Source organism: Ceratina calcarata, unplaced genomic scaffold, assembly GCF_001652005.2.
Source record: "Ceratina calcarata isolate Rehan_Ccalc_2016 unplaced genomic scaffold, ASM165200v1 scaffold267.2, whole genome shotgun sequence".
NCBI classification, from domain to species: Eukaryota; Metazoa; Arthropoda; class Insecta; order Hymenoptera; family Apidae; genus Ceratina; species Ceratina calcarata.
Genome location: NW_017148873.1, coordinates 580,777 through 595,074, shown reverse-complemented (window position 1 = coordinate 595,074; position 14,298 = coordinate 580,777). Strand labels below are relative to the sequence as shown.

General features: G+C 34.8%; 1 protein-coding gene across 1 annotated transcript in view; it reads left to right on the top strand.

Annotated features, from left to right (window-relative positions):
- Dh44 (corticotropin-releasing diuretic hormone 44) overlaps positions 1-14,298 on the top strand; it is a 24,307-nt gene extending 10,009 nt beyond the window's left edge. Inside the window, exons 2-4 of the mRNA XM_018021905.2 lie at positions 10,292-10,463; positions 13,590-13,976; positions 14,262-14,298. Of these exons, the coding sequence (XP_017877394.1) occupies positions 10,314-10,463; positions 13,590-13,976; positions 14,262-14,291 (567 nt within the window). The 5' untranslated portion in view covers positions 10,292-10,313 and the 3' untranslated portion in view covers positions 14,292-14,298. The remainder of the gene's footprint in view (positions 1-10,291; positions 10,464-13,589; positions 13,977-14,261) is intronic.

Sequence of the window (14,298 nt, the reverse complement as noted above, 5' to 3'; positions counted from 1 at the left end):
CAAGCGTTCTTCATATTTACTACCGAAGCAATTTTTCTATGAATGCATAAAATCCGATGCCTATTCATAATTTTTACATAAGATGAAATCAATAATATAAGCATTGTATGGTTCCCTTATAAAATTTTAATGCAAATCGCGCGTTAAATCACATTTCGCATTGTAAAATTCAATTTCCGTTTTAACGCACTGATTCGGCTTCCGTTATTCAGTTTTACTTTTACCGATTCCCATCGAATGGCGTATAAACGCCGATTCCGTTTATATGCAAGTCCACATCTTAAACTGAGAACCGCGGTGTTTCCAACCATCGTGATAGAAACTGTCTCTTCTTTTCACGAATCTATGTTTCAAAACAGATGTAGGATGCGATTGCCTGTGTTTAAATGAAACAAATAGAAATTCATATAAAGTTCGAATAGTAAAAAGAGTATCAAACGTGAAATAGAAAAACAAATTAAGTCTATCTTGCGACTAAGAAAAAATATTAAAATTGAGTTGTGAATGAATGATCTAAGGTTTAAATGAATACGGTTTTTACGGTTTTCGGTGTAACGTGGAAGTCAGACATTTATTCAGGTCATCGGTATGTCCGGGAATAATGCAATCCATCTCCCTATGAAAATGTGGCGCATCCACCGTGTCGAGTGCCCGCGTACACTGTCAGTCAAAAGTCTACGAGGGTCTAACATTTTCATAGAATTTTAGAATATACGTAGTTGAATGAAACCTTATCCTATCATAATTTATCAGATCACGTCACGAGAATGTGAAGTACGTACAAACGGAATGACAAATTGAAACTAAAATATTATATGAATTTTGATTTTGAAAAATTCTGTAATCAGACTTTATTGAAAAGCTCGCGCGCATAGAATTGGATGATGAAAGTACGCGGATTTTAAACTGAATCACTGCATGCACTGAAAGGTGATTTATAAAATCAGTTGACAGGTACCTCGATTTCTATGTACATGCAAAAATTGGAATGAAACGAGCTGCTAGATTAGGTCCTCTTGTACATTCGTAATACGTTAGGCAGGAACGAGCATTCGAAACGTACGTTGCATCACGCGTGCACCGAGAACGTGACTTATCTCAGCTTGCCTGATGACGCAACAAATCAGGTCTTTTAGCTATACGTAGCGTATCGCGATTTCTTTCTTGTTGGATCGTGTTAATAGATAGACTCGTTCGAGGAGGAGAGTGATACTCGGATGAGGTGACAAGAGAAAGCGAGTGGAACGGAAGGTGGAAAATGCGAAAAGCGTGTAATGACCCGTGTTTGCGCGAACAGTCGCCGGCCGTTTGCTCTCGTCGAATTAAATTCAGTCACGTGCGGGGGTCTACCGTAAACTGCTACTCCGAGATTAAATCATGAGATTGTGAGTCACAAAATAGATTAGATTATGAATGGGAGCTTTCAACTTTTGTATTCCCGTCAATGAATCCTTCCTCTTAAATGGCCACGTGGATCGTCCATACGAGCCTTTGATCTGTTTACACCTAATAAAGTACAGAGTGTTTCGCTTAAATCTACATTATAGATTAAAAATATGAAACCATTCTTATTAATTCTATGGTATATCAAAGCTGGCTCTACATTCCAAACAATTCAATAGTTGTAGCTATGTTTGCAATCATTTTAATTGTTCTAAGAAATGTTTAATAATAATGCACACAATTTCATAGACGAAGCCCCTGTTATACTGTTAACAAATTTTTAATTATTTCATGCTAGCATTGTTATACAGCAATCTGTAAACTTTGTGAACGATGAAAGTGAATGGAATTCGCAGAATGATGGATGCGAATGGGAAGATCGAGTGGGTGTTTAAGTCTACGTGTTGGGTTTCAAGTAGAACATCAAGATTCTTCTTACTTGCACGTGGACTTCAAACTAAAAAGTAGCATGTGCACAAAGCGGGAGATATCGATAGCGTTTAACGTAACTTAATTACACTTGATTCTGCAATAATAATCCACTATAAATCTAATACAAACTTATTTCTTGTCGTCTAGATATTTTTAAAACAATTACTTATAGTTTATTCTATCGTGAAAGCCTGAAATGATCGTATTACTGTTTATGTTTGTCACGAACAAATCTGGCCCCAAAAAACTATATTTATTGAGCGAAAGTAGTTAACCGAATCAATCGAGACGTATAAAAACATATGTAGGAGTGAAGCGCAAAGAAGAAATAGCATCAATTTGCATCGTAGTTCGAGACAGAATTTAAAATTGAACGAAGCTTGATGAAATAAAAAGGAAATGGCTCTTAAAAAAGTAGGTGTTGAACACATTGGGTACTAAATGGTTCGTAACATTGTTTTAGTGAATGTCTGTTTTGTGTGTTTGCATTTTAATGTGGCTGAACCTACCATATGTTTCCTGAACGATGCGCTAGGTTGAACAATATTTCTAATTCATTGAAGCAATGACCAAAAAAATATTTGAAACCATATTTCTTTGAGAGATATTTATTTTTCCTGAACTTTGATATTTTTATATTAAATGTAAACAGTCAGGGAACGCAATCATTTGATGAATCTTAAAATATAATAGTTTTTTTTCAAATATTTAAATGTTTTCTATACCTATTCAAAGCTTTTTATTGTTCTGCCAGATTTCATGAACTATTATTAAAAGTCCAATCAAGCGAACGCGTTGATCATCCATTGTACGCAATTGGATCGAGTTCGATTACATGACCGGCCCTTCATTTGATTAATTACCAGTCTCATGGCCAGATATATTCGCCTGATATGGAATTTTGTTATTGTTAAAACATCACGAATAAATCTCGATCTTTATGAAAGAGACAAAGTGAAATGGCATTAAAAACTTTTACAAAACATGTAAAAATTTTCATTTAATTTATATGTTTTAGAACTTGATTTCTATAAAAGGTGATATGTTAATAAATTTAATATAGATAGTCCGATAGATGTTAATAAATATAGACAGTTTAATCTGAAAAGCTGAGGATTTGTCAGAGCTACGAAGTCGCAAGCAAACATTTAATTTATCCCGACCATAGAAATTCGAGCTATTAAATGAAAATGAATTCCAACCGTTTGCCTTTTCTTGTTACCGTAACGTTTAATCGTCGTGACGTCGTAGGTAAATACGTTCTTCCTTTTTCTCTCAGACGACCAGCTATTCTTATTAGTTCGTATAAGAAAAAAGGAGAGAGGACATTCCCGACAGAACAATCAGTCTTGGTATAATAGATTAAAGGCGTAATTTTGTTCTTTAAATTCCACACTGCGGCGCGTTATCTCGGGTACACGCCAACAGTTTCCTCTATATTTAAATTCTAATTTACCATTCAACGCCTCCGCGGTTTAATTATTCTCACAAAGCGTACTAGTATCTGCGACAAATTATTTCATTGTAGCGGCGTAGTTTTAATACAATACGTTATTCACTCGAGAAACAATCTCTTGGGAAAAGAACAAATATCTTCCATTGTAAATAAAAATACTAAATTGATCTCCTACGCAGATTATGCAGCTTATACACCAAATACCAACGCAATTGTGTCTTATTAATCGTGTCCTTCCTCATCCACTTATTCCTTGAACTCTTGGATGACTTCAAGTCCTTTGGATCGACTTATTCCTCTTCGGAGAATTCGCTACTTTCCGTATTCCCTCGATAAAGGTAGATGACTCGCAAGAAAATTGACTCGTATACAAATTATTTCGCATCGCCGATTCTGTTTGTACATCATATTGAATGTTACCGATGAATCGACAAGTGGAGAAGGGAAATGAAAGAAACGGAGATATCGACGATCTTTATTAGTTTATCTAATCAATTCTCCGATGAGCGTAACAACGTTTCAATAAAACCTGTGGTGCAATCGGCATGATTCTGCATACGTTGCTGTTAATGTATTTATTCTGTGTTCATATAACTAATTCATGTACATACATATGTATATGTTGATTCGATAACTAAATGCTTCTGTAATAATCAGTTTGTTCACATCACTGGATGATAATGAAATGTTTGTTAGTTCTCACGTGACAATAAGCGTGCATGATATGATTCCATATGAAATTGCATCTAAAGACGTCGTTATCTCTGTACCGAAGAGTATTATATTTATGATTAACGCCTTTCGGCTTCGAACGATTTTGCACTCTTCCTTATAACTAAACCCATATTCTATGACGTAACTGAACCTATTTTCTACATATGCATATTACAACTCTTCTCTTTCTGTTTCCCTTTCTCATGTCTCTCTCCTACACGCCGCTTTTCACTCATTTTCCACTACTCTCGTACTATGTTTAATCTCAGTACACATACATCTGTAACTACGTACATTTACATCTCTTTCTTGATATGTGTTATATTAATATATTTCTATATTCATATATTCATTATTTATTTATTTGATATCTATGTTTATTGCCTCCTACCTATATCTATTTACTATTATTCCTTTAATTTACATTCTCCCTTCGCCTTTGGTTTTACAACGAAATTATTTTCTGTTTATCTTGTTCGCTTCTTTATTTTTCCTAGGCCTTTCAATTTCCTATAGGTGATCAATTCTTCGACTACTGTTCCCTAATACTGATTCTATAACTTCTCCTGCTTTTGTTTCCTCACATTCTTTCGGAACATGTCTCATTGTCTCTTCCTTCTTTCCACACACTCTACACTTCCGCTACTCACTTTCCTTTCAACGCTGAACTGAAGAATATTTTTTAATAATCGGCACACACTTTACATGTATTAGTGACTTACTGACGATGCAACGGGCAGATACTCGTAAATGAAATCGCGTGCATATTTAATATTGTGGCATGAAGCGTTCAAATTCGTTGGAGAAAGTAGTATGAGTGCGTTAATAGTCAGACATCGTAGCATCCCTCCGGTGCGCGACGACGCGGTGTATATGAGTCGCGGCCCTTCAACTGAATAGAATCGAAGTTTCTTAATTTAACCGGAAACTCACCTCTTACCGTGTTCCTACGCAATTTCGAAACTTGAACGAATGGTTGAATAAAGTTGGAACAGAATCATTGTTGGATTGGATTTAAATAGAGTAGATAGACTTCCGGAAGAAAGAGAAATTACTGTTAGATTCTACAATGAGGTTGATTGCCATCAAAGACTTGCGGACTTTTGTACAAAATAAAACTTTCGGAAGAATCAAATTAAGACATTATATTTAGTAATAATGTCCTTTAATATTTTAAACGTCATGACATGCATTTTGGAATTGATATTTTATGTACTTTAGTCCACTATTAGTTTTTAGACCCTTCATTTTGCTATAAATGCATAAAATTCACAGTATAATTATAATAGATTTAGTCACCTTTTATCATGCTATTTTATGTGTTTACATTACGTGCAAAGCGTGTTGTAATGTGAATCGAAATATGTAACATGAAATTGAATTTTAATGGTCGACGTATTAATCAGTTTCTCACTAAATTATTTGTTCAATTAACATTTATCTGTCTACAATCAAACGACACGCTACAGGTGTCTATTGATCTGTGGCTGTAGTTCGATTATCCTGCTGAGAGAAGTCAATCACTGTATTCGGAGCGACATGGAACGAGGTTTGCTTGAAACAGGAAATTCGCGGCGGAAAATTGAGAATACGTAGTCAAGTGTCAGCATTTTAATGTAATTTTGCAAATTGCTCATGCAAATATTCATAGAATACGCATATCCATCGGTTTCAAATCAACATGATTATTTTCAAATATAGTAGCCAACTATTTAAATGTAAATGCACACTTTAACCAGTTAAAAGTTAAACGGTGATCGATAAGAATAGTCAGGATACCTCTTCGCAGTAGCTATAAATTCACGTTGATTAAAAGTTAATAAAACAAATCTGTCAGATGTTATACATGTTAATGAGTTTTCGCTGATGTAAAACATTGAAGATACAAGGAAAGCTTAATTAAATTAACGCATAGGATTCACTCGGCAATACCAGGAAAAATACTTTTCAGGTATTCCTATTTAGAAATACAATTATCTATAAATTAATCCTCATTGATTTATTGATAATCCTATGCGGGTTAATCCTTCTATTCTCGATAAATTTCCGTTCCTGGAAGCCTTACGATAGCCAACCTTGCAGCAAACCGTAGCAATTTGTGGTTTGCTGTATCAATAATTTGAATCCCTAATACATGATTTCTACTATCAAAGACGTATTATACATATAAACTAACAAGATATTTATGTATGACATTTTATAATATACTTGATTATATTAAAAATGTATTCAAGAATTTTTACTAATAGAGAGAATAAATGATGAATTTCGTAACTTGATAATTTAATTCGACACGAGTTTCCTGCTTTGTAATTACAGATATGTAAATAATCCGGCGAAATTAATTTTCCTAACGTTTGGTATATGTTGTGGAATTGCAGCCACTGAGTTTACTTTACGTCATATTCGTGGGCGACCGCGAAAAATATTCCGATGCACACAGACCAATTTGCATACAGAGTGAATTTTGTAGCACTTTCCATCCACACTTTTTTTCCAATTCGTACCATCTGCGATAGGCCATAGGCGGTTTCGTTAATGAATACGAAAAATAGGATTATAAACATTGAAATTATAAACACACAAACAGCGAATCAAGTTCGTTATTCGATTCTCAAAATATATTTATAGAGTAACTGGAAAATTTGCTGCCAATATTCTTGATTCTATATGAACGTTTCTAAAGTAAAATAAAAGTCCTTAATATAGAGAACATGTATTACTTAACATAAGGTGTTTATACTGTGTATTCTTGTCAAAAATATGGTTAACGAGGAACGCCAGTGTGATTATGAAAAATATAATTATTGCCCATCTATATTATTCGTATAATTTTTTTCTTCACTGCCAAAAATGTGTAGCTTCAGTATTATAAAAAGAATGTTCGAAAGTGCAACATTTAAGAGATCGATTACTACCCTCTATCAAGGTTTGATTAGTAAAGGACGGCCATTTATCTAGTAGAAAAATATGTTGGAACGGCGTTAGCGTTATCTAACGGAAATTTGCATTTATTGGATTGCGGGGATTCGGCTTTCGGGGAAAGTACTGATCAGTGAAATTGTACACCTTCGAGCATACGCTGCAAAGGCAACAAGGGGAGCGCGACGCGCGTCGTTTGTTCAGTTACGTTCTTCGTTAATGGAATTTTGACTTTTAACACGAGCCCCATTGCTGGAGCTCGTTTGATAACGATTATTAATTTTCTTCGTTCAGCTCCGAGCGCGAAATTCCTCGAGGGATTTCATTAATGCTTGCCGAAGCAAAGTCAATGTTGAAAGGTTCAATAATGTTGATAAAACAAACCCGAGTTCCACACCAAAGTTCGGTTTGTTCCGAACTTAAACATTTATGCATGTCTAACTTGGTATAGTTGATGTCAAGTTCGATACTACATTATTCATTGTCGATATTCTTATTCATGTTAATAAATGATAATTGGGAACAAGTAGCGTGCTGTACAACAATAGGAAAAAATATTATGAACGTTTGTTTGTCAAGTTATAGTATATTCTAGTTTATAAGTTATGCAAAATATATATGTAATGGAGTAGCTTTCACTAAATACAGAATTCGATAAGACAACTTTATCACCGCTGCTCAGTTAACAACGGTTTTAACATAGAAAAAGTTTTCACGATGACGACGTTTTAAATGAATTATTTTGTTGGCACCTGGCGGGTAATACGGATCTCGGTCTTTTCAACGCTGGACGTTATTTAAACGAGACTTCTGGTGCAAAGTGGATAAAACGGAGAAAATCCGCTTTAATAAACCCGGACGGAGTCCAGATCGAAAGTCTCGCAATTTTCCCTCACAGATACGCGAGAGAATTAATTTGGCTGTCCAAAATTGATCACATTTAGAACGACTTTAAAAACTATTCTATAGTATCTTGCAGTTCGTCAGAATTAATCGAATATCTATTATTTCTACTATTTATGAAGTAAATTGATTCCTTCTTTCTAAATAAACGAGCTAATATTGTTCATGTTCGCAAATCTTTATAGTTATACGGGTTTCGTACAACATTCTTTCCCGTGTTGAAGCCAGTTTTTTGTTCATTAAGGCGACACTACCACATTTATAGAAATGAGGTGCGTCACAAAGGTTCCTAAGCACCTTCGTAACATCTCGTTACTACATAATAGAACGGTTTCCAGCTACCATCGCTGCTATTTGTACCTAGTCTGTCGCGAATAATTTCACGCCTGTTGCCTCACTGACTCTCTTCTTTTCTTGTCGTCGTCAGCTCATAATTAAGGTCCTAGTCCAGACGAGCTTAAGAGTCTCCCTACCTATTCCCGGTTAAAAAATTTTGCTGTGATTTAAAATGATTTCTACAAGAAATCGTTTTTATTTCCTTTTTGTCTGAACGTAGTAGATCTTGTAAAATGATATAATGCGTAATGGTGGAACTTTATTAGAGGTATTCGAATATATTTTCAATTCTAGTTCTCCGGTTGCTCGGCGGTCCGACTATTAATTAATAATTTCCACGGACGTCCGCCAATTACAAAGTTCGAGAGAGGGTAAAAAAGTACAATCACAGAAGGAAACTGCGCGTGGGGCGGATTTCGGTGGCAACGAGTTTGTGTAGAGGGGCGGACCGTAGTAATTGGAAAACGGGACAGGCAACCCTAAATTACCAGACGCAAATTAAGCCCCTGAGTGTTAATGAACTCCCACGATGACGACGTTGCTTACGACATCGTCTATATCGGCGCATCGACCCAGATTCGTTCGCAGACGAACTTGACCTTCTCACCTGTTCCTTTCAAATTCTAACCCGCTGTTAAATGAATTAATTCTCTGTATTAAAATAAAAAACTTTTTTAATTATTTAACTATTTTAATTTTATTAAGAAAATAAATAAAAGAAGAGAACTAAACACTGCATCGTAAAAGAAGAAATAAATTGATAATTCCTACCTTTTTGCTTAAAATTAGTATAAATGAATGATTGCAACGCGAGTTGTAGATCATTATTCATAGCTTGTTAAAAATTGGAGAACAGTTTGTTTGATGAAAGAACCGTAGTAATGGCGAACCGGGAACGGTGTCATCATTGTATCCTATAACGGGAAGAGAGTAATGGCACTTCCATCAGCGAAAGAGTGCCAAAAGGACGAAGACCCTTCGAACGGACGTTAACAGAACAAACAGGCGTGGTCGCAATCACGAGCTTGTCCTGGATTAAACATCTCTCTCATAACAAAACTTTGAAGAAGCGTGATGTGGTTTCCGATTAGGTACATAAAGTTGTCTGCAGAATATAAGTGAAATAGAAAAATTTGATAAGCCAACATGCATAAGAATAATTCTACGTCTTGGATGAATAAAAATCGCAGTTATCTCTATCGGTTTGGATCGCATTAGATTCAATCCGATTGGTAGTCGTTTTTCAAGTGACGCGATATGATCGGTATGCAATATCGGTCAATCGAGCTGTCAATGAAAATCGTGGCTGGCTGCTAGCGAAAGGGAAAGTCGTTTGGAAAAATAGAACTGGAACGGTTCGATTACGTTTGACGTCTTGCGTTACATACCATGAAATATTTTATAAAACGTTTAAATATCAAGCCTTTAATATCACTGATTCCGATTTATTCTCACGTCGCTTGTTAAAAAATAAAATTATTTTCTCATTATTACAGCTTATATTGCCAATTATTATTTATCGATTCAATATCCACTTGTAAGAAAGATAACTTGTTGATTATTGAAGTAACAATTATTTAAATAAATCAGAATACAAATAACTTGATGAAAACTGTGTAATAAAGACAAAGTGATATTTTACATAGATCCAATGTTTTATGCAATGTATAAAATAGTTAATAGTGCCTTATTAATCCTTTAACTGCTTACGATGGTCAGGACCTCCGTTTCCTCCTTACAATATCGTTACAAGTATAAAAATAAAAATTAAAAACCTGTAAATAACCGTATCTTTGCACATAAAAACTTCAAAATAAACTAAACAATGTAATATACGTATAAAATTATATTTAGAACTATGTTAATAAAATTTGGAACAGAAACTGTAATATGTACATTATGAAACATACTTTCACGTACTAACGTCATCCTGTATTTGCATAGATTATAGATTAAACTATGTAATATCCGTGCTTTTCTGTTACCTATTGCATTTAATAAGACCAAGCTGTTGCAGGTATTATAAGATATTTATACTGGTGATAGTGCGTAATCTAAAAGCCTGTTTGTATTTTTTTGTTTCAGGTACTCAAGCACTTTCAACAGAATGACACTTGTGAGCGTTCTTGTATCGCTGTTGTTACTTGCTGCGGTCAAATCTCATCCCCTGTCTTTAACGCCGTACAATGAAAGAGAATTATCTCGTGATCAACTTCCGTTTCTGTTCCTCGTCGACCATCGAATTCCAGATTTAGAGGTACGATATCATTAAAACAAACAAACATTATTTCGCAATTATTGAGTAAATTCTCATAAAATTTCATTTTTGTTGTTCGTGTGATAATATTTAATATAGATGAGAGAATAATATGGAAAAGGGAGAATTAATATAAAAAATTCATTGAATATCCAATGTCATAAAATATAAAAAGTGAATTATGATTTTTAAGATACAAAAGAAACTCCTGTTTAGATTTTATTTTCGACATTGATGTTACAAATGGTTTAATCTTCATAGAGATCCGCAGTTTAATTATCAGAAAGAAATTACTTGAAAAAAATCCAGTCTGGTTTTAACTTTTGGTTTGGATGCTTTACTATAAAACGAATATGCACTGTGACGCGACAATGGAAAATAATAATCCGCGTGGACGCAGCTTTAAATGGAATGGGATTCAAGTAGTAAAGGTCAACGAATATAAGCGAACCCTAGAATGTTAAGTATAGTTGACATACTTTTCCTAAAAAACAGTGGGCTCAAATAGCGAAATGTCAAAGCCGTCATATCGATTTCGTTTTTTCTTTTTCATTCGAGATAAATTCCATGAAAGGATTTTTCATTTACGTTTCCGTATAAACATAAAAATATTTATCGTCAATTTTATGTTAACTATATCAAGAGCTGCCTTAATAATAACACAATAATCCATAAATTCTACCGATTGCGCACAGAATAACGTAGGTGAAGTTAGACAGTTCTCATTGTCAAACCCGCAGAATTTACGTTATACAAACTTTGTATCCCGAGCTAACGAACTAATCAACGATCGACAAGATCGCGTTTCGCGTTATATCCTGCGAATAATTCACGTACATTCGAAATTTACACGTGTGCATGCACACAGTACGTCTCGGCTAGGTATTGAGATGTGGAAACGACCAACGATATTATTCCTTTGTAGATACGAATGAATTGAATTCAGAATGTGAATTGTGAATGGATCGTCTGAGTCACAGTGAAAATCAAACGTTAACGTCAGACACCTCGACTTCCTGTTTAACTTATTATAAACTGAATATTGGAGAACTGTCAGTTTTCGCTTCCCAAAATGCTTAATAATATCGTCTATTTTTTATTAAAATTAACATACTTGCAATTGTTGATACTAATAATCATATAAGAGTACTTTTTAACTCTATTATTTCTTTTTGGCCACAAATATGTAGATTGCAAGAGTCTCGTTCAATTGGAATCCCTGGCGTATTAATCTAGCGCGTCAGGCTAATTACATTTATATTCACTGCTAGAATATAATTATAGGCAGGTGAATGAATGCCGCGTAGGTAGCAATCGTTTCTCTCGAGACGGCTTCTTATTTTCATTCTCTTCGCGGTTTAATTAAAAGGATCTCATTGTCAGAAACAGTCAGACAGGAACACGATACGATACGAAAATATTTCTAATTAACGTTTGCGTGCAATATATATTCTATCGACTACTCCATTCTAGCCGACCGTTCATAATAGACCCTTAATTGCCGACGAAAAGTGCGTATTTTCAAACCTCTATGTATAGGGTGTCTCAATCAGTGTAGGTCACTGCAGAAGTTTGTGGTTGATTTTTAGAAGTAGGTCAAATCCCGTACTTTGGTCTATCGAAAAATAGTACTCTTATAAGGCGCAGACATCGTTGATTTTGGTTGATTTCTACATACGAGTTTTTCAATATGAAGAAACGAAAATTCATTTTCGCTATGTTATGTTATACGAGTACATAAAAGAATGTTACTATGAAATGTAATAAATTATAATTGAAATAATAAATATTGTACTGTCATCGTTTCTCTACAAATATTATTTCTCAGAGATTATCCGATTTTTCTATGAATTCTATTACAAGCATTTTATTTTTATACTCTTATCAATGATATCTATTCTCAATAGTTGTACTATCACCACTATCGTTTCTGTAGGTAATCGATAAGCAGTGAAAAATAAGCCTGAGAGGATATTGTCATTTAAATTAAGTTCTTTGAAAAAGTACAGTAGTTCATTTTCGAGGCACCCTATGTACTTCTTTTTCAGAACGCGCACTGAGACTTTTTTTTCATATTGTTGAGCGAGTGTTCCGTAAAAGTGGCAATAAAAGTAGGGAAATATTACGTGAGCGTATAGGCTACAGCAACGTACCGTGGCTCACTCATATGAGCAGCGTTAAGTCCGCTTCTTTTACGTCCACGAATATCTTTACGCAAACTCTCGATGCAGTTTTAACCGTAATTCATCGTCATTCGCTTCTCCACGACTTCTTCGGTCACGATCATTCGATTCCAAGAAATTTGAGATAATAGCAAGCTTGCAAGGGTGCCTTTTATGTGTTAGAAACAAATAGAATCTTATTTGAAATAATCGATGAATTGAAAAATAGTTAGATTTTATATCCTTCATGCACGAAATTATGCGATGTAACAAGATTACTTTCTGTTGTAATGGCATTCTTTACGTTCAATCAAAAGATTTTGCGTGGTTTTATGATTATTTGAATGCTAATATTGAACAAATATTTACTCTCATTTCTCGTGATGGTATAAATGTATGATTGGAACATTATTTCACAGCACTGATGCGTTTAACTACTAGACAAAATTAAAAGTTATAGCTATATATTAAAAGTTATAGCATGTACTCTGTTCACGTAGTTAAAATTGTGTCTATTTTAAAATTTTTTAATTTCCGTACTAAAAATGGTAAAATAATTTCTACATGCGTGCGAAGCAATAAGTTTTTTATTATTCCACGAATTCTTTTTTCTGAGCAAAGGCAGAAAATTTCTCTTTGTTCTATTCGGGCAAAATTGTGTGTGTTTCCTCGTGAAAGTAAATGTTAAGTGCTCCATAAAAGTGACCGAGCGTCGTATAAGAATACTTCTATTTTTAATTGGATAAAACCAATCTAAACGTTCAAAATTATCCTGCAAACTCCGAATGAATACTACATCTTGTAATAAAGTCGCAGGGATTTATGAAATGCAGATATCAGTGAAAATTTAGAAGAATGCAATTGTAATCCTTGTGACCTTTGTCAGATTAAAACCAGACTCGAAACAATTAAAAGACAGTCTGTGAAATCTATTGAAGAAGAACTAAGGTCGGTTAACTTTCAGAACGAGATGTTCGACTCGGGTAACGATCCCGGATCAACGGTTGTCCGGACAAAACGAATCGGATCGCTGTCGATCGTTAACTCTTTGGACGTGCTGCGACAAAGAGTTCTATTGGAGTTGGCCCGGCGTAAGGCGCTACAGGATCAACAGCAAATTGACGCGAATCGCCGCTTCCTTGAGACCATCGGGAAGAGATCATTACCGCTTTACAACAGAGACACGGGCAAAGTTGATACGAGAGCGCGGAATGGGTTCGATTATGCGATCGAGCAGGAGAAGAGTCACGAGCGAAATTTGACACCGGACAGGATTCCGAACAGAGGAGACGACTGGCTCCAAATGGACGATTCCGCTTTTCGAGAAAAACAGAACGACCAGCCGCGAAGGGTAATTATTTTCAACTGAGTAATCCTCGTCCGTTCCAATAATACAGGTTGTACGTTCATTTATAAATGTAGTATGAGAAAACCGTTTCATTCTTAAAAACTATATTATAAAATATTTTATATATGAATTCACAGTCTAGTTATGTTGACAGCTTTTGAAAATGATTAAAGAAACAAGTATTTAGATAATGGATTTGCTTTACAAATTTCTCTGAGCACCCTTAAAGATTCCGAGTTACGCAACGTGAAAATAGAATTTTAACGAAGAGATCATTTGAATTTCCAGGTGCAAACGAATGATCTGCGTTTGCTGTAATCAAGAA